This window comes from Homalodisca vitripennis, unplaced genomic scaffold (assembly GCF_021130785.1).
Source record: "Homalodisca vitripennis isolate AUS2020 unplaced genomic scaffold, UT_GWSS_2.1 ScUCBcl_1546;HRSCAF=5294, whole genome shotgun sequence".
Taxonomy (NCBI): domain Eukaryota; kingdom Metazoa; phylum Arthropoda; class Insecta; order Hemiptera; family Cicadellidae; genus Homalodisca; species Homalodisca vitripennis.
In genome coordinates, this window is record NW_025777679.1 from 27,126 (window position 1) to 49,242 (window position 22,117).

General features: G+C 33.5%; 1 protein-coding gene across 1 annotated transcript in view; it reads left to right on the forward strand.

The window, feature by feature from the left end:
* LOC124371526 (RING finger protein 44-like) overlaps positions 1 to 22,117 on the forward strand; it is a 48,968-nt gene that overhangs the window by 14,478 nt on the left and 12,373 nt on the right. The window contains exons 6-8 of the mRNA XM_046829879.1: positions 6,689 to 6,909; positions 12,893 to 13,019; positions 14,068 to 14,184. Coding sequence (XP_046685835.1) covers positions 6,689 to 6,909; positions 12,893 to 13,019; positions 14,068 to 14,184 — 465 coding nt within the window. The remainder of the gene's footprint in view (positions 1 to 6,688; positions 6,910 to 12,892; positions 13,020 to 14,067; positions 14,185 to 22,117) is intronic.

Below are 22,117 nucleotides of genomic sequence, written 5' to 3' on the forward strand. Positions count from 1 at the left end.
ATTATGTATAATATTAGAAAAAAGCCTGGTCTTACAAGTAAATAAATTATTTAAAAAAAAATATTTACTTTTTTTTTCAAATGGTACTTACTTTTAAAACACGCTTCGTATATAGAATATTATATTCTAAATAAATGCTTCTCAGCATGCTTATAGAACACAATGCTTCTCCACAATATTCAACTGGGTAAGGTAAAGCTGATCTTACCAACCCTATCCAATTTGTCTTATTGAAACCTGGTTTCTGCCCTCTAATCAACAATCAAGGATTTTTATTTGTTAGTTATTGTTTAGTATTTTTCTAATCTTGCTGATTGGTTTCAGGTGGCGGATTCATCACACAATTTGTGGTGTTCAAAGTTTGACATCGGTGGTGTGTTTCTTGTCTTGTTAACATTACTATTCTCTATATTTGACCTTTTGTTTTAGTTTTCCACCTGAGAGATATACCAGCAGTTAAATGTTCATTCCTAATTGAAAATAATTTTACAATTTAACTGATTTCTTGGCTTAACTGTTTCACTCCACAATGGAGATTCTCTATTAATTTTTTCTATATTTCTGAAATGGTGAGATAAATGCTACCCACTATTACTGAGTCCTTATTATTAACAATAAAATATAGTATCTAAAAACAATGTTTTCACACCTTCACTGCTGGTCTGTACTGAGAGAGACTGCTCTCACTGTACCTCTTATGTCGTACCGCAGTCAGCATGTTAAACTGTATCCATAAATAGTTTGTTTTTTATATGGATCTATAAGTCAGTAACTTTACATAAGCATTACAAAATAATCCTAGCAATCTATACATAGTCTAAATTTAGCTATACAATATACTTCCATATTACATGCAATAAATATAACCTTCTATCTGAAGATCTAAAATACAATAGTATTAATAATAAACAAATTTATTCAATTCTTTAGAAGTTTACCTTAAAATAGAAAGAAAAGGCAGTCGTGGGACTTACCCACAGAAGTGACTACTTCTTATAACGGACTTGACTATAAATTTTGAAAAGTACGTTTGCTAATTATTAAATGGTTACTTTTTAAATTTAAAATAATATGAGGCACTTAATTCTTTAACGTAAAATATTTTCTATTTATTTTATATATATTTTGTATTATTTTTTTCATTTCATATATTACAATGATCATGAACTTCTTAAGTATTAAAGTAATAAATATTGATACATTTTCATAGTCATTATATTCTAAAAATTAAATTATGGGCTTATGATAATTGAAATAAGAAATCAAAAATATTCTTGATATATAATTTACAACCTCTTACTTAACTTAGTAGTTTGACCTACAGAAATTAAAATTTCAATATTGTAAAGAAATATTTTAAAACCAAACCTTTATGGTATACAATTAGATTACCCAAACCATTAAAAATAGTTATTCAAACATGCCACCATAACCTTTTGATTAGTACGCCATTTAGAATATTTGAGGTTATTCGAATTATATAATATTCCACAACCCTGTATCTCAATAAATATATATTTTTCCAAAAAAACAAAACAATTTGCCTTTAAAATAGTGAGTGTAGTCTTTAAAGATGCTGTTGTCCTATAACTTTTAACATTTTAAATCAATTTAATTTAATACCTTCTGAAATGAATCAAATGTCATAAAATAAAAAATATATTTAACTTTGTAAAACCCAATATGCAGAACAAGTTTATTTCAGTCGTATTTTGATTATATTAAGTAAGATTAATTGCACTTTTCTTTCAAAATGCATGTATGCATTTTTCCAAAAAATCTCTCTCCAAGAACAATATTTCTGTTTAGAAATTAAATGTGTTGTCTATAAAACTATTATCATTAGCCGAAAAAGAAATAAACAAATATTTACACCTTGTGAATCCAAATAATAACAAGGAGCGACAGTAACCTCTCACTAGCTTGGATAGCCAATGAACAGAGCAATGCAAACATGAAAATTGTTCGTTATAGTCCTGCCCATTAGCAGCTAAAGTGCAAAGAACATGTGTGACAATACGTTCCTTGACGTGAAACGAAAAATTTTCCCCCGTGCAAAACATACATCCATAGCCTGCCAAAAGAAGTAGTCACTTCAAACAATCTTCACCAAATAGAGGAGGGTGACTGAAACAAATTAAGAAAGCACATATATAACTCTACACAAATTTTCCAAAACTACAGAAAGAACACATAGAACTTTCTACACATGTTCATCTTACCCTTTAGGTGCTTGCTAAGAAATGATTTTGAAAATATCTCAGTCTAACTAGAAAATCTGTTAAAACCTTAAATACTTTTAAATAACAGTTTTTATAACACATACAGAATTGTTTTAAAGAATAAAATTACTATTATGGGCTGACATGATTTGATATATATATATATATATATAATATACATATATATATATATATATATATAAATATATGTATATCTCCTCAAGAAGAGGTTTTTTTTAATAACCAATAATGGAAATTCATAGAAAATTGTAATACTTAATAACAATTATCATCATCACGAAATCTCTGAAATTTCAGATTGATTATATGAAACTTCGTACACATGTTTTGTCTTACCTCTTAGGTGAGTACTAAGAGATGGTTTTGAAAATGCAACCTAACCGCGTAAACCTTGATACTTCGAATAACAATTTTTATCACATTCAGAATTGTTAAAACATTAAAATTAGCATTAGTTTCTCACATAAGTCCTATGGATATACTAAAAAAAGTTTTTTTTCATATTTTCAAAGCAATCATGATTACTCACGAAAAACCTTGATGATAATCTCGTATCAAATCATCTTCATATGTAAAAAGGGATAGTCTAGTTGTATTTTGTTCATTTCCAATCACGAATTATAGTACGTACCTTGCCAAGTACAAGTTAAAATTTGAATGAATATATTAATATTCAAGTTACGCCTTGATGAAAAAACAAGCTGAACTGGTTATTTATAAAGTATTTCACTGATTGTCATCGATTATTGCCAACTTTACAATTGTGTTGAAATAGTGTCAGTATTAGCTGTTCACCTTTCACTTACAGGAATAAGATTTGTTAATTATTAAAATTAAATTCAAAAGTATGTAAATATCACAAATACAGATTTCCTAAGTCTAATCCTAATACTTAATTTTTGTTATACTAACTTATACAGATACAGATTTAAAAGAGATTTGGATATCACCATCTAAAAGTTCCCTTATGTTGTAATATGTTACAAACCAATAATACGAAACCTTCTTAAATCTACTTGTTGAGACTAGCCTGGCTGATTGAGGGAGATTATTAAAAATTTTGCCTTGTTTGCCCAATCAAGAGTATATATATACTAAAATAAAAAAAAATCCTTATATATATACTTATAACTTAGGGTACTTATATATATATATATATATATATATATATATATATATATATATATATGAGGTGTGTCCAAAAAGTGTCCGACCTTGACGTCTGGCATGAACTGACGTTACTCGGCGGCAACGGCAATCTGGTCCCCTTCAAAGTACTCCCCTCCACAAGCCACTACCTTTTTCCAATGCTCCTCCCACTTCCGGAAACGCTCCTTAAATTCATTTTGCGGAATGGCTAACAGATCCTACGTCGCATTTTGTTTTATTTGTTCAACATCGTCAAATCTTTTTCCTTTCAAAGGAATTTTTAATTTCGGAAATAGCCAGAAGTCACAAAGAGCTATGTCAGGACTGTAGGGAGGCTGTCGTAGTTGGTTGATGGCGTGTTTGACCAAAAAATGTTGAATAAGATTTGAGGAATGAGCTGGTGCGTTGTCATGGTGCAGGATCCAGTCACGGCTTGTCCACAGTTCAGGTCGTTTACTTCGCACTGCATCTTGTAGCCGCCTTAGGACCTCAAGATAATACTCCTTATTCACTGTCTGGCCTCTTGGAGCATATTCGTGATGAACAACGCTGTCCTGGTCAAAAAAAACTGTCAGCCTAGTCTTGACATTGCTTCGACTTTGTCTTGCTTTTTTTCGGCTGCTGCTCTTTGCGAGTTTTCCACTGTGAAGATTGAGCTTTTGTTTTCAGGGTCGTAGCCATAAACCCATGACTCATCACCAGTAATAACTTTTTAAAATAGCCCTGGATCACTTTTTATCAAATCCAGATTGTCCTGTTCGATTTCAAGTCGACAGTTCTTCTGGTCTTCTGTCAGCAGCCGAGGAACAAATTTTGCCGAAACATGGTTCATTTTTAAATCTTCGTGTAAAATGTTACAAACTGACGATTTTGGTATTCCTAAATCTTCTTCCAGCTCTCGAACAGTCAATCGACGGTTTTCATTAATTGCTGCACGTTCAACATTTTCATCGTTTCTGGCTATTCGTCGAATAGCCATCGTCATCGTCTGCCAGGTCGGTCATCACTCTCCACTAATATGTGGCCATTTTTAAAACCGCCTAAACCACTCTTTTATTTGTGTATCGCCCATAGACACGTCACCATAAACTTTCTGTATCATAGTAATCGTCTCTGATGCTGAATGGCCAAGTTTTTGGCAAAATTGAATGCAGATGCGCTGTTCAACACGTTCAGTCATATTGAAATGTGACGCACACACACAGCAGTACTGTATGGAACAGAGCGCTGTGACTGGATCATATTCAATGTCTAATATGGGAAGGAGTAGGCTCGCCCCTCCCCTCCAATAACCGGTTCAAGCCGGTCGGTTACACCGTGGCCGCCTACTGGTCGGCGGTCGGATACTTTATGGACAGACCTTTTTATATATATATATAAAATATATATTATAATATAATATAATATACACACACACACACAGGTTTATGTATATACACATGTTTGAGAATACTACTTCGCTCATAAAGCGTCTACTTTCAGCTATTGTAATTTACTTCCAGTCTAAAATATTTCTGGGCCCACAACTGAGTTTGCTTTATTGCCCTGAAGCAGATATAGGTTTGAGAAGTCTACTTCTGTTAAGACGACTAAGACTGGTTTTTATAACATTCTTTAAATTTCTAGATGGTTAGATAGCAACTGTCTCTTTGATATCTGCATTACAGTAATGGCCAAACACAGCATAATTAATATTTGCTAAAACATAAATTTAAAAGTAGGTTTTTCCTTAAAGATATAATTTTCTTATCTGGGTAAAGTCTGTGCTCAACTGTGATTACAGAAAAACTTAAATAAGAAGTTTTGTTACTCTTAAGTTTAGTCTTTACTTTCAAGACTATAAATTTATTGAACAAATTGTTGTGCTGTCATAAAACAATGTTTACATAGAACAGTTCAATATTTAATAGGCTTGATTTTTATATAATAGTATAGATGGTGACACTATAAAAGACTGAAATAAATAGTTAACCCTAGAACTGGAATTCAATCCAGTTAAATCAAATAGCAACAGCGGGTATCCAAAGTGAGCTATCGGCACATTCAAGACATCAAGTCAAGATGGCTGTGTGTTTTAATGCACTACTATCGTGGGAGTTAGCCTAGGAGTTGCGGGTTCGATTCCCATGCCTGATGTTAGGGATTTTTGCGGTCTGGTGTACACTTATGGTGACACTGGTCAGTGGAAAAGCTGGTGGGAGGCCCCACCTTAAATTAACAGTGTTTGACTTGGGTGGAAGTTGACGGAATCGATAATTTTCTTATATAAGTATACCAGACCCAAAACACCTGTTTTTCATTTATTTGTCTTTACTATTTAAAAAAAAAAACTTGATTTATGTTTATTTTGTGCTGTGCGATACAATTATTATTAAATCATGACCATAATAATAGCTTTTTAGTTAAATAACTAGTTATACCACAATAACACTAAAATTGTAATGTGCATAAGTCCTTACTTACGGCAAGAGAAAAATATTCGTTGTAAAATATGACGTAGCCAGTTCTAAGGTTAAATATATGATTTGAAATAGGGGTTCAATTTTATATAATAAATACAAACCCCTTAATAACTTAAGATTTACTTTGTTTACTCCATATAGAATCCAAGTTAGTTTTGTATCCAAATGAATTTCTAAAAGTTGGAAGATACACCATTTTTTCATATTATTGAGCTTAAAATAATCATCTTTGTTTTGTTAGTATTTAATGTTAATTTATTTGCATGAAACAAAATGTTGAAATTATAGTCCCGTCCATGTACAAGAAAAGGGCAAACTAAACTATCCATGAATAAATTTCTCTCAGTTTCATTCATTCCAACATTTCATAAAATAATTTAAATCTTGTCATTAATAGGCTTGTAGATTGTTTTATTTCTCAAAATGTCATTTTTAAAAGTCAGTATATTTTTATCAAAGCTAGCATAAACTTATTTGCAATGCTATGAATTCTTTAGTGTCATGCATAATTTCTGATACAGAAATTAAACTTAAATCAGATTTAATCAATCCTATTAATACCGCTTTTTTACTAAAAGTGGTGACTTTTAGTCTCTTTGTCTTATAGTCTGATGCTGATATAAGTATTATTTTTATATGTCTGATGTTTGTTTCTAGTGCATCAAGCTAAAAAAGATCAAGAAACTGTTGTGTTCTAATTTACAAATGTATATAGATTTCATTCTAAATGCAACAAACCATTGCAATTATAGTGACAAACCTATTATCTGATTTTGATAAGTAAGCTTTTATTCTAATTCTCTAGTAATTGTTGCAGAGTGAGAGTCCGAGCAGAAAGAGGCGACGGTTGTCTCATCATCAAATTGTGGAGTTGGCCCCCACCCCTCCCCCTCACCCTCATCCACTACCTCATCCCCATCCCCATCCTCTTTTCCCATTCCCATCCTCATTCCCCATCCTCATCCCCACTCTCATTCCCACCCCCATCATTCTAACAGCTGGGAAAGACACCAGCGTGCTGTGAGGCACCAACAACCCTCCCGCAACAGGGGAAGGTGAGTCTAGTTGATAGAAGGGAATGAAGGGGCAGTAATCAAGGTCTGTCTGACATGTAAACATAAACATGGCTCAAGTCATTTGTAAAATTAAAAACTTTGAGTTAATAAAATGAGTTAATTAACACCTGTTATTTTAAAAGAATTTGGTTTCATTGCTACTCAAAAAATCTTTTGTCATGAAAGATACAAAATTATACACATGTTTGCTGCTGAAAAAAAATATATGGTTCTACAAGAAATAATAATGATAAGAGGGTTGTCCAGAATGACTAACATTCTGAAATACAAAATTAACAAAGGGGAAGAAAAAAACCTGCATTATGTATATTTTAATTTAAGGCTACTTTTCAATTTAATCCACGTTCAACTTGAGGCACTTAGAGTAGTGTGATTATAATTTTTGATCCCAAATTGAAGAAATTCGCCGCCTGAGATCTTAAGCACTAGTCGGACTTCATTGCTTGAAAGAGGTGCTAGATCTTGGCTGTATGGAGGATAATCAAATGTCTCACCCAAAATCATCCAAGAGCTGTCGGGTATGATTGACTGTGTGTGGACGTACATAGTCATAGGGAAACATAATTTTCGAGCTCAGTTTTTCCTCTGTTTGTGTTATATTGCCCGTCATAGTTTCCACAGTGTTTCAAAATACCTTTTTACATTAGTTTTTTAGCCTTATTCAAGGAAATTGGTATTAGGTACTCAAGCTTCTCCACACAAATTTTATGAGCTAAACTTCCTGAAAGTTTGGAGAAAATATATTAAAGGTTTAAGTGATCTCATTCTCTGTGGTTTTCATGAAATTTTCTTAACAAGTCTTCAGTATCCAGGCTAGATTCAGTACCACTGCGATCCTCTATGTGAACATTTTTGTGACCATTTTAAAAATCAAACCACCACTGATTTTCATGTTGTATTGCTTATTTGAACTAGTCACAATGAGCTCAAATTTTTTCTGGCTATGTTACTGGTGTGTTTCATTAAAGTAAATCAATCCAATTGTAAAACTATTTATTTTAATAAGCAGGTGAATTTTGAATTTAAATTTATCTAAAATTATTTACTTTTGCGAAACTATAGCAAAATTATGAACAATGAATCGGTTGCTTATTTATTATTGACACTATCCTTATGTAACTAAAATGAATAAAGGTACTTCTTGATAAGGTAAACATTGATAATCGAGAAAGCATTATAGAATCACAGTAACATTCTTCTACTCGTCAATGGCATGTTTTGTATTCAGTAATGTTTATAATATTTGTTGATTTTTTTCACATTTGCAACCACACTGGTTTTATGGTAATGTCTTCCAGGAAAAAGTTATTAATCCAGCAACTCAGAGCTCAGTTATTCAGGTGATTGTATTTGAATGTGATGTAGAGCTTAGTTCTTGTTATTCTCTTAGTCGGCTTGTATGGCTAAGATTTGGAGGTTGGGTAGTATAGGTGATATGACTAGATTGTATAGCATTCGGGCCTCAGCATATATCAGCATTGTCAATTATTTTTTAATTGATTTTTTTAGTATTGACCACTACTTTATAGGTAAACCGCTAACAACAAAAAACCTTGGTTGATTTGAGTTCACCGCAGGGTGGGGTAAATATCCCTACCGCCGCCCCTCCAAGCATCCCCACCACTGCTCGGCACTCACTCTATTTCAATCTAATAAAATCAGCTGACTAATCCGGCTCAGTCGGTATCGTTCACTGCTGTGACCCGTTCAGTTGAACCAGTCAGTACAGAGTTACTAAGCCTTCTCACTAGAGCGTGTTTTAACCGGTCATAGTGTTGACTAACAAAATGAACGACTGGATATAATGACCAAGTGAACGAAAGGATCTGCTTGCAAAAATGTGTTCGGATAGAGGAAGAAACAACATATTTTACAGTGAAATGAATAGATATATAACAATAAATGTATTGTTTCAGGAATCTAGTAAATGTAAATATATATATATATATATATATATATATATATATATATATATTATTAATAGAACTGACTAACAATAATTAACTGTAATGTTACTACAGGGAGCGGCAAAATGATCTGAACGGTTTTCGCTGCCGCGTGCTGTCAAGCGAGTGAGTGGTGGGTTGTGGTGGGGATAGGGCGTGGCAGAGCCTACGTGCGGACATTTTTAGTAGCCATGGAGCGTTCGTTGTGGAAAGCATTTTTTAAAAGTGGCGATAGTGTTGTTGCTGTTCAGCGGCAGTTCCACAGACGTTTTAATGTGGCTCCACCAAGAGGGAAAGTGCCAACTCGAAACACCATTTTGCTGTGGGTGGGTAACCTTTAGAGCTACCGGTTCAGCTTTAAAACGAAAATCAACAGGCCGTCCAAGGTCAGCCCGGACGCCAGAGAACGTCGAGAGAGTGAGAGGAGCTGTGGAAGCCAGTCCTCGGCGGCCTGCACGTAAAACAAGCAGCAGCCCTGCAGATGTCTGACCGCTCGGTAAGAAGAATATTAAGGTACGACCTGCACTTTTCATCCGTACAAAATGGCTATCGTGCAACAGTTGAAGCCCAGTGATATGCAAAACGCATTGAATTTTCAGAGCAAATGATTGATTTGCTTACAGATGAAAAAAAATTCTCATTATGAGCGACGAAGCTCATTTTCATTTGAATGTTATGTTAATAAGCAGAATTTCCGATATTGGTCAGAAAACAATCCAGAAGAAACTGCATGAACGACCTCTTCACAGTCCCAAGGTCACTGTGTGGTGTGGCGTAACAAAAAATTGTGTTATAGGCCCATACTTTTTTGAATAGAACGGTCCTAACTGTAACCGTCAATTCACAACGATACCTGACTATGTTGAAAAACTTCCTGATCCCCGAAATACGCATAAATCGCTTCAACCGCCACAGAATTTGGTTCCAGCAGGATGGGGCAACTGCCTACACAGCCAATGTGGTAATAAACTTCTTAAGAAGCAAGTTTCGTGTCCCGAGTCATCTCGCGTTTTGGGGACATTGCATTGCGTGGCCAACGTCGTTCCCCGGATCTCAGCATTTGTAAACTTCTTCTTGTGGGGACTGCTGAAATCTAGAGTATACACAAACAAAACCCCGCACATTGGATGAACTGAAGGAAACCATACGCCAAGAAATAGCCAACCTCTCTCCTGAAATGTTAGGAAAGTGTTTGACAATTTCAGTGCAAGATTGGAAGAATGCATCGCCAAAGACGGACATCATTTGAAAGACGTTATATTAAAATCCTAAACGGATCATCTCGCACTTTTTTGGTTATTTTTATAAATTTTCATAAATACCAATCTGAAATCTGCAATAAAACACTTTTGTACCACTTTAAAAACGTTTGAGTTGTTTACATTATAAAACCGTCAGACCATTTTGCCGCTCCCTGTATATGCATTACTAAATATTTTAAACGTTAATACTTAAGAGCAATGGACTTGGTTGATTAAATATGCCTTTGATTTATCATAAGATTATTTCACTACAAATGTTTTCAATAATTACTAAACATCAAACAGACACATTGCGTTGTTTGAAAATAATTTATTTTTGTAAATAACAACACATTTTAAACATTTAATTGATTAAGTTACCACCACTTTTCATAATACCCAGACTGAGTCATTAAAAATAATATTACGCACACTACTACACAGAACGCCTCCTCTCAGATCGACCCTGCACATTGCACCTATATCGACCATGTGTTCCCACATGATAACCTTATCAAATGCTAATTGGCAATCAATTTTTAACAGCAATAATGTTAATGTTTTTACATTACAACTTCAGAATATTATTACAATTTCAATAGACAATCGAATAAATTTAAAACGAGGTCAAAAAAAAAGCTAAAACCATGGATTACTTCAGATTTAGTCCATGCTATAAGATAAAGAGATAAATTACGTAAATTAGTGAAAAAAGCAACCATTTAATGTGGAGCTTAAAACCCGCCATGTCAATTGCAGGAACATTTTAAGCAGAAATTTAAAGCAACTAAAGAAATATTATTTTTTGTGATAAATTTGACCAAGCTAATGGGGATTTAAATATGTTTTGGGGGTTTTTAATTCAATTGAGTGGTAGAGGGGGTTAACAAAGTTTCTTCTCTAAATAAATATTTGCCAAATACAGTTTGAGAGGAAATTTCGCTCTTGGGCACGATTCAATACCTGCAAGTATATTTTAAAAAAAATCACATCACAATGTGAATGTGTCAAAAACACATTCATTTTTTGACAAATAAAATCCGCAAGTACATTTTTGCCTTCAGACAATTACGAGAAGTACTCACAGATAAGGAAATTAAAGTGTTCTATTTTGTTTTCGTTCAAATCCCAACTTTCATTTGGTATTATAGTCCATGGTGCTGCTTTCAACACTATTCTTGAGCCATTAATTTTTGAACAAAAAACAATACTAAAAATAATGTTCTTTAAGAGTACAACATAATATTCTTTAGAATTAATTTTCTTCGAGGAAGAACTAATGACTATAAGAAATGTGTTAATCAAAACCATTCTTATTTACTTATACATTAATTTTCATACTCTTTTAGCGTTAACAACTTATACTCATAACACACGGTACTCGCAACAAGTCGTCATTACAGTTTCTATATTAAAAAAAAAAAAACATTCAGCATAACAAATTTGTATTATATTTCTCAAGTTTTGTACCGTAAACGTGTGTTTGAGTTACAACTTCGCTCCTGTGTTGCAATTACCTAATCTTTTACTGGTTTTAAAAACGCGTGAAGGATGGGTTACTATCGTTAGATGGCGAAGAAGTAATATTGACTTATAGTCCCTTGTTATCGCTGAACTTCTAACCCTTCCTCGCTATTTATTGTTATTCGGTCTGTCCTTCACTATAATTACCATAACTAATACTTCATACGACAGTGCAGCAAAACTATATTTATAGCCTACTCGGTTACGTATCATTATCAATGTGACTCATCAATTGCCTGCGTGGTCACTGCTGTCATTGCCATCCAGGCCGGATTAAAAATAAATTATAAAAACCATTAATAATATAAAAAATTACTAAACTACTATTTTTTACTTATAAAAAATCATTTCTTCTATTATTAGTTTTGAGTTCCAATATTCACGACCAGAGCCTACGCACAACTCGCACAGGTCCTAGGGCCCATGTAGGCTCATCCCGGTTATAGGTTACTTCTCTTTCTTATTTCAAATTTTAATTGAATTAAATAGAATTAATGCAAGGTTTATTATAATAAGAAATAATTAACTACGTATAAGTACCGTATTGTTACACTCTGATAGGTACATGATTTCAGACATTGTATATTATATTTGCTTACGTTTGTTGCAAAACGTGTATATGTGTTTTATTGTACTATTTTTAAGAAAAATAAACCATTTTCATTTCACCTGATTTGGAAAAAGTATCAAATTTATTCAGTTGCCAGGCCAAATTGAACAAAACTTTCAAAGTGAACGGGTCTTTTGAAACACTCCGATCCGGATCACTCGTTCACCTGACTGACTCGTTCGAATTGAACGGTCCAAGTAAGTAACTGCAGTATAAACAATATGGCGCGAGCAAGACAAGATTTAAACAGCTGACAAGAAGATGCTCCGCCCACTCGCCACTACCCCCCCGCCGGAGGGGGGCCCCTCCTGCGCTGTGCTGCTCAAATATTTGCTTCTGCGCAGGTTTCTTTATTAGCGGTTTCACCTATAATATAGTTCATCATCAGTGGATTGTAGTGAATCAGTTTATATCTTCCAAATTACAATTAATTATCAACCTCTTGTAGGTGTACTACAACATTGTTAATGTATAACTAGTCTTGTGGTTTATTACATAATGTGGTCTAAACCGACAAGGTTTAAACTGTTGTAAGACAGGTTAGTTTTATCTAATGATGACAAATCATTATAATAGTAATCCTGCTTAGTAAGAAAGGAACCACAGCTTCTTCTTAGTAATAAAATATGTTTGTGTTATAGCCCTCCAATAAGGCGGCCATGCTACCGAGATTGGAACTCTGAAGGTTTCTCGCTGAACCATCATAGTTTCCTGCCCAACCCACACCAAGCTCAGCCACAGCCCACTGTAGTCATGGATGTCACACAGGTAAGATACCTTAAATAATATCAAAAGCTATATTTAATTCCTTAATCACAATCTATATTTGTATTAAAACATTTGATAAGACGTTTTGTTCTTACCAGTTACTTTTTACCTAAATATTCTGATTCAGTTTAATGGTTTAATTACTTCCTTCTGTTGAATATTTTTGTAAAGTTGATTAATCATTGCTTTTGATAAAAGTTGATGATAAAAATGGTCATTCGTCAATTTAAAACTAGAATATATATATATATATATATATATATATATATATATATATATATTCTTTTTTTATAAGGATATAAATTGACAGACATGCTGAAAATAATGTTTTCTTGTTTCTGTATATTTGTGATTTTGGTAGTGCCTTTTTAAACATTTTCCCCAAAACGTCTTAATACAAATTATCAAGCTAAGATTTAAAAAATATATTATTGCTTTTAAATTGTTTTTAAGTTTATAAAATGAAGACAAACTGTGTAAGTAACAGATTTATTAGTAATGCTTTTCAAAAGAAATTAGAACTTCGAAGTATTTTCTAATATTATTCCATTTTTAATTATTCTTGATTTTAAAATAATTAGTACATTTTTTTAAATAGGTTAAATGGAATAATATGTTTTACTCTTTTTTAGCTTCCCTTATAAATAATATCTGATAATGTGATGTAAATTCTCTTTTTTCTCATTATATTACAATTATTCCGATGTTACAAACAACAATAATTAAGAGCTGTCTGTAGTGATACTACCTTGAGATTTCCCTCATAAGAATAGTGTTAAACTTCATGCACTTTTACACCCACCCATATTTTTGATCATAGCATTATGGGAGACACCTCATTTAAAAAGTTTAATTAATACGCATCCCAAAAATAAAAATGTATACAATAAACAATGAAGTACAAAAGAGTGAGTTTTTTTTAACTTATAAATATTTAAAAAACTAAAAACCATTTGATTACAAATATGAATCTAAAAGTGCATGAAGTTCAACATTATTCTACAAGATGGCCACCAGTACAGCCGGCTCTTAAGCTTGGTTTTTATAGGTGCCGGTCACGTTACCTCTGTCACTGTACTCTACACCAATCACTGTGTGTCAGGCCAACACCACTCCACCCTCCCCCTGTCTCTACAACCCTCCGCAGTTCAACCCTACATGTCAGGTAACTGCTGAAGAAATAAAGTAAACCTTCCCATATGCAGCACTCAAATGTACATAACCTTCAACATCTGGACTAATTTTCTGTTCCTTCAGTTTTAAACTGGATATTACTATAGTCCGGTAAAATAAGGATGCAACCTCGGAATGAAAGATAATAAGCTAAAAATTTGCATAACGTCTTTATTTTGATGGTATAAAACTTACCTCAAAAAGTCTCATATAATTACGTGTACGCGTCTTTAGATATTTTAAGGTCCAAAGTTCATTGAAAATCAGTTTTTTGCAAATATCTCGTTTTCCCTTACGCTAAATGACTTTGAAGGTGGTTAGAGAAATTGTAGAACGGAAAATTCTCTTCAACTTTTGTCTGTAGTAATTTTATGTACGTTTCAAACCCTTTTTTGAGATACAGCGCAAAGAGTAGGGGGACCGCTTACCTGTATAAACGATAATGCGAGGTCAGCCAGTAGAATACAACAAATAAATGAGTTATATTGTTAATTATTCACTTACTATTATTATTATTACTTAATACTATTATTATTGTTTAGCATTATTATCATTATAATTAAATTTTTATTATTATTTATTATTTAATATTACCATATTTATAGATATTAATTATAAATTATATATTCTCTAAATAATACTTATTTTATTTTTACAAAACATACAATATTAAAAAGAAATATTTCAAATTAAGTTTTAATTATATATTTTATTTATTGATCCAATAATCAATTTATTAAAATTACAAATATAAAATATTTGTTTTCATTATTAGTGATTAATATTTTTGTTTTAATTTTCTTCTTTTTCATCGTCTTCTTCTCCTCCTCCTCCTCCTCTCCTTCTTTTTCTTCTTTTTCCTCTGGCTGTTCAATATCGGATTCATTATCATCATTCTCGTTTACTAAATTATCAGAATAGAAAGATTCAAGAAATATCATGTGCATATTCACCATTCTTCATTGAAACCATCTGAAGTTGATGAAGCGTTGAGGCATGATTGTCCATTACACTGCCCACAAATTAAAGTGCATCGCAATCCTGATTTCCTGCATCCGCAATTAGCAAGCACAACCTTTCTTGCAATTGCAAAAATATTGTATTCAGCAGTTCTTCTGGTGCTGGTGGTAATAATGTTGTTATTGGTCCCAGGAGTTCATTTTGCAGTACCCAGCCGAATTCCTGGGGTTCTAAATCATTTCCCAACCTAATTTGGGTCTAATAATAGACACGAAGGATATGCTGACGAGCTGCTGTACTTGAAGGAGGAAGACTTGATAACTGCACTGGTTTGTTGAGTCTTGTTGATTTGATGAACTGGGTGTATCGAAAATAGTCTATATCGTCTTCTGATTTCGGAGCATTATACGTTGCTAAGAAAATACGTACTCCATTTTCAAAAATAATTTTTGTACAGAGCAGTTTTTTTGTTTAAATAGTTCAGCTGATTGATTTAAATCGTGATGTTTTTTTCGAACATTTTTAATAAACGATATTTTACCTTTTTTATAAAGCCCAGAAGTCGTACCACATCCACTAAATGCGTGTAAAAATAATATGTGTTTCTTAGAATGAGGGTATTTATCAAAAACTTTTTCGATGAATACAGTTTTTGTCTCCACATTATCCTTAACCATTAAAAAAAATTTCTTGTTGATGTGATTGAGCACTTCCTATCAAGATAACTAGCAAATCAATATCTTCGCCTACAATGACAGAAGTTTTTTTTTTAAGTTCAGACTCTGCAATAGCTGTTTCTACAATGAGAACATCAGGCATCATCTCTGGCTTGTTTTTGTAGTGATATTAACAGTTTTTAATTTTGTTGATAAGCATGTCTATAAATATTTTTTTATTAGATGAATTCGATATATAAAAAAATTTTTCTTGGCTGATTGGCACCACCATTGTTTCATCAGAGCGAGTTCGTAAGATTTTGACACACCAGCAGTTCTTCTTAATTGTTCCATTGCTTTAATGTTCTTAGTGTTGTCTGAGTAACCATCAAATACAACAACGATACTTGACCCATAATGTTTTTGTAAATAATTTGACGTATTTATTCAAAATATCAGAGATAGTATCATCTTTATTACATATAACAGCGAGGCAAGAGAAGTCCATCATCGATGATATATGTTGTAGTGGTTTCGTCTCGGTATATTAAATAATAAAATAATAATAAATATTTAATAATAATGATAATAATAATAACAATAATAATAGTATTAACACGTTGACTGCTGACGGCAAATACATGTAAATTGCACCAGAAGCTAAAGTCTAATATTTATTAATACACTTACCAATTGCTATCAGAGGCAGATTTATGGGCAGATAATAACGTCCGTGATCCAAAAATGGCGGATTACATGACGTCACAGATTGACCCGCGGATCCGCGGGGTCAGCACGCGGAAAGAGTTTTGTCACACAGAGCGCGGCTTAAAAAGTCTAATAACGCGAGTGGCTACCGTAAAAACAATCCAATTTGAAACTATTTTCATTATACAGTGCAAAACAAAAACAAATAAAACTATATACAATATTTACAAGGTCTTGAGGGCATAGCTTTTACTGCTGGCCTCTGTGATATAATGTCAAAACAATTGACAGCACAAAGTCCTGGTTTACCTGGACAAACAGAACATGTATATGTTGTCATCTTCCTTTTCTTTTCATTTTTGTAGCATAGCCCTAACAATCTTTTACGTTTTTCTGTCACCCTTTTTTATCCCGTTTCTTCATTTTGTACAAGTTTGTGGGTTGGGTTTCTTGGCGGAGTAATGAGAGGAGCTTGCTGCTTTGGGGGTAAAAGACTCTCTATCAAACTGCTTCTAAAATCGTACAAAGAGAGTTTTTTGTCAATAGTAATGCATATTGTGAAGCTGCATGGCATTTATTACTATCATTTGCATCACATGACATAAATTATCTTTTTATACCATCGCAAGGTTTTAACGCTCGCAAGGATAATAAGAGAGCATCTGGTCGCCGCTCGGTCGATGCCTTTCATGTGTGCATTGTATTGCACTATTGGCAGGGGCTTTTGGATTTCCCTGCCCTCTCTTGTTCACAACCGTGACCATTTCATTTTCGAACTCGTTTGACACGTACATTTACAGTACGTTTGTCACGCCATTTTCCCGACCATAATATCTTCTGCATAACTGAGCTTGTGTTTCCCCTTTCTTTAGCTGGGCGCTTTTCACTGCTGCCGGATTGTGTTTCCTATCTGCTCTCAAAGTTCCAGTGCAGTAGGTTTTTTCAGAGAGAAGCTTAGCTGCCAATTCAAAACTATTATAAAAGTTGTCCATAAAAATGGAGAGTGGCCATTTCCAAGTTTACCTTCCATGAGTTTCAACACTACCTTAGATGAATGACCTTTACCAGACAAATCTCCGTCTTTACCAGAGTAGATTAAAAATCTCAATGTCAGTCCAAAAGGCTCAGTAAGAGAATATAACTTCACTCCGTACTTATGGCGTTTACCTTTTATATATTGGCGAAAACACCAATCTTCCTCGCCACAACACCATGGCTTCGTCCAGTGACAACTCTTTACATGGATAGTACACCTCGTCCATCTTGTTGTTGAAGTGGTCAACAATTAGTTTCAACCTTTGCCAAACGATCAGTTTCGTTTCCATTTTCTGATGAAAAATGTAAGCATCTGAGTATGAGGAGGAACCGATCTCGGCTCATATACTCTCTAAAAAGTGGCAAATTGTACAATCTATTTGTTTTCCAGTAGTCCTGGAGTCGGTTGAGACGGAATTGAAGCCAGCCAGTATGCAAAAGTAGGCCTAGAAAAGTTTTTAATTCTGCCACTTCAATGTCCTTCCATCTTGTGACACGAGATTGTGTAGTTGTTGTTGGTCCACAAAATAGTTCTAGAGCATATTTGTTTGTTTCAATGCACACTTTTTTCGAGGAATGGATCGTCCATCAACATAAAAAACCAGTCAATCGGTGAAAACCATTACCTGGTACATCTACTAGCAATCTATTGTTTCCGGTGAAAGGGATCTGTCTTAGTCCATTTGTATTATTAGCCCATGAAGGATGTATTACAATATCTTCACTATCACTACCCGAACTGTCAACAGCAGTATTTCCACTGGATTCACTAATCCACATCTGATGCTTCATCGTCAGTAGCACTATTTTCTGTAGCACGGTTGGCAGACATGGTGAAATGCGATATAAAAACTTGTATAATATAATAGTACAAATGTCACTACACCTGAAATGCGATATAAAACTAATATATTACAATAGTACAATGTCAGTACACATAAATAAACAACTCACTAAGAACGCATCACTTGCACATGCTAAAAAAACGCGGGAAACAGAAACGAAGTACAAGTCAAGGTCAACTCGGAACCACACGCCACGCTCAACGAGTACGAACCGTCCCGGCCGAGAGCTGGGCTCACACTGAGCAATAGTCGAGACTGTGGCAAACGCCCCGCCCGGATCCGCGTGGCGCGCACTGCTACGCCGCCGCTTACCCCGCGGGGCCCGCACTGAACGTGTTAAGTAATAATAATAATATTAAATGAATAATTAACAATATAACTAATTTATTTATTGTATTCTACTGGTTGACCTTCGCATTATCGTTTATACAGGTAAGCGCGGTCCCCTACTCTTTGCGCTGTATCTCAAAAAGGGTTGAACGTACATAAAATTACTACAGACAAAAGTTGAAGAGAATTTTCCGTTCGACAATTTCTCTAACCACCTTCAAAGTCATTTAGCCGTAAGGGAAACGAGATATTTGCAAAAAAATGATTTTCATGAACTTTGACCTTAAATTATCTAAAGACGCGTACACGTAATTATATGAGACTTTTGAGGTAAGTTTTTATACCATCAAAATAAAGACGTATGCAAATTTTTAGCTTATTAATCTTTCATTCCGAGGTTGCATCCTTATTTTGCCTTATTTTACTGAGTTACTAAACTATATTGGGAATTGCATTGTTGAACATTCAATAGAGACTACTTGTTATCTTGAGTCCTGCTACTTGTTGTCGGTATCGTTCCAGTTCAGACCAGTTTGAGTGTAAGGACTATTATAGATGAGTCCTATATTATTACAATACTATAAACTTATTTTAACTAACATACAATTTATTTATGCAAGCAGGCTCTTTGGTGGCTTCAACATAATTCAATGTTGTCACATTATGTCATTGACTTTATTGCAATGATTTTTAAAACATGTAATTATATTATATATTATCTGGGTCACATGTTTTCAAAATAATTCAGGTTTTTTGGATGTTTTACTTAAATAACACTTTTGGATGCTTGTTCATAGTTATATTTTGTTGGATCATAGATAATATTTCTTTTAGTTTTGTTTTCAAGGAATTGTGTGTGTGTATATATATATATGTATGTATATACATATATATATATATATATATACACATATATATATGTATGTATGTACATATATATATATATATATATATATATACACACATATATATACACACATATATATATACACATATATATATATATATATATATGACCTTTCAATTTGTACGAAAAGATATTTAATACCTTTATTTCTCTTGGTAATATTGTTTAATTTCAAAGAAACTAAGTTTTTGCAAATAATATTACCTTTAAATAAGGCATAATACATTATATCACTGGTAACTTAAGTCAAAAATAGCCAAAGCTCCCACTAATGGTCATCTAAGTTGTGATGTGAACCTCTTAACAGAAATAAAAGGAGTCAAATTATGGCTGTGACAATAGTTATAAAATTGTTAAAACTAACTAGTTAACAATGTTAACTAGTAGTCTTCTATAATATTGTTGTTGAAATACGAAGCATATTCATAAAGTATGTGTACTGAGGCTCTCATGGCCGGATGGATTTTTTTTTTCGATGTGTTTGCTACATTCCAGTGTAGCCTGATTCCGCCTCTCCACAACGATACCAGTTCAAGGCCAATATGTCAAGAACTGTCGATGCAACAATACGTTTTGTGAAAAATGTTAATTCAATCTCCTGCCAAGTGCAAAAAACATAGCATCATCCATTTTCTTGTTTGGAAGGGAAAACTCTGGTTGACGATTATAATGAGTTAAAACTGCATATGGTGATAAAGCTTAAGAATCATAAGGATGTGTTCAATTGGTCTCACAAGTTAAAAAACGGTTGTACGTCTGTGCATGATGATCAGAGGAGCGGAAGACCTTAAATTGTTACTGAAATTTTTGAAAAATTTAAAATGTACTCCATAATGATTGCACATTGGACTGTTAATGAACTTTCTGTGATATTTTCACAAACCTCTAGATCACTGCTATATGAAACCATCGTAGAAACCCTTTAATATCGGAAAATGTCAGCCAGCTGGGTCCTAAAACAGTTGACAGACCAACACTAGTTGAATCGAGTGGAGGCCAGGCAAGGTGTGGAGGATTTTAGATGCTGCAATCTCCATGGAGATAAATTCCTCCACTCCATGTATGGAATTATAGTGCAGCTCATTAAGTCGGACATGCTGGGACAGCGGCTGATTCGACATATCCAAGTTAAACAGAGAATATTGAAAAAATAAAGAACAACATGTACAAACAATACAACACTTCTATATTGAAAAAATACCTAAAATACACATCACAAAAAAAGTATAATACAGTATATACTGTTTAATTTATCTGAAAGAACTTTGTTAATTTTCATTAGCTTTGAATGGCGTTTCCATGCCATGTGGTCATGCATCCTTTTCAATATGAGAAGCTCGGCCAGTGTTGTCTCTTCTTGTTGCTTGAAATAAACCATTAACTCGGCCAAATGAGATGCTGCTTCTGCATGGCTTATAAATGAGATATTTTCAGTGTTTTCTTCATCAGTATCCTCCCTGTTATCAACATCTTTTTCTCAAAACATATTGTAACTTCGACAGTTCTTGACATACTAACCTCGAACCATTATCGTTTCGGCCATGAGACCTTTATTACAGTTTACTCTCTGCATATGCCTCATATATGACCATTAACACTTAGAGTGCTAATCCCGTAATTTTACGGAACGGCGAAACTTCGGAAGAATGCTAATCCCGTAGTTTTACGTGGTTGTCATTTCAATTGGTATTATATTACATTGTCCGTATTTAAACGGGTTTTGCCTACTCTACAATGTTATTTGGGTTTTTAGTAACACAATTCACCGCTAGAAAGCGTCAGATGTATTTTATGAGCTTAAAGACAAAGCAACTTCGGTCGCGTTGTTTACGTGCCGCTGACGTGACGTTCGTTGCAGCCGGCAGTCGATGTCGCAATCATGGCTTCTCGCAGCTTGAACGACGTTGCGATCAGCGATGTATTAGATGAAGATAGTTTTATTGGTGTAGATAGTATTTTTTGACGATTCTGACATTGATCCTGAATTTAATGGAAGAAGATTAGACACATACTTCAGGTAAGAATAAGTAAGTCTATTTATCATATAAACATCAGTCTAAAAGTTTGGTTATACGTTATTGTTTTCGTGAATCAAACTATAATTTGTATTATAATAAATTAACTTTATTCAACTAATATTCTATTCTTATGAATAAAATGAAAATATATTCATATTTTACATAGTATATTATTATGTTACAGATGCTGAAAACAGTGCTGACAGCGAAAGTGATGCCGACGCATCAATATGACGGCATAGTTTTTTGTCAAGAAACTACAAAACATAAAAACATGATTTGTATTATTCAAAGGACAGTTTATATTTGTAAATGGGTCATTGTAAATAATTGTATATATGCTTAGTTTAGTGGGTTAAATAAAAAAAACTGTCTCAAAAAATAATTTTTTTTCCAAAAATATATGTTTTAAAAAAACATTTTTTATGTGTAGTTTTTTAAAAAACCACTAACAATCTCACGTTAA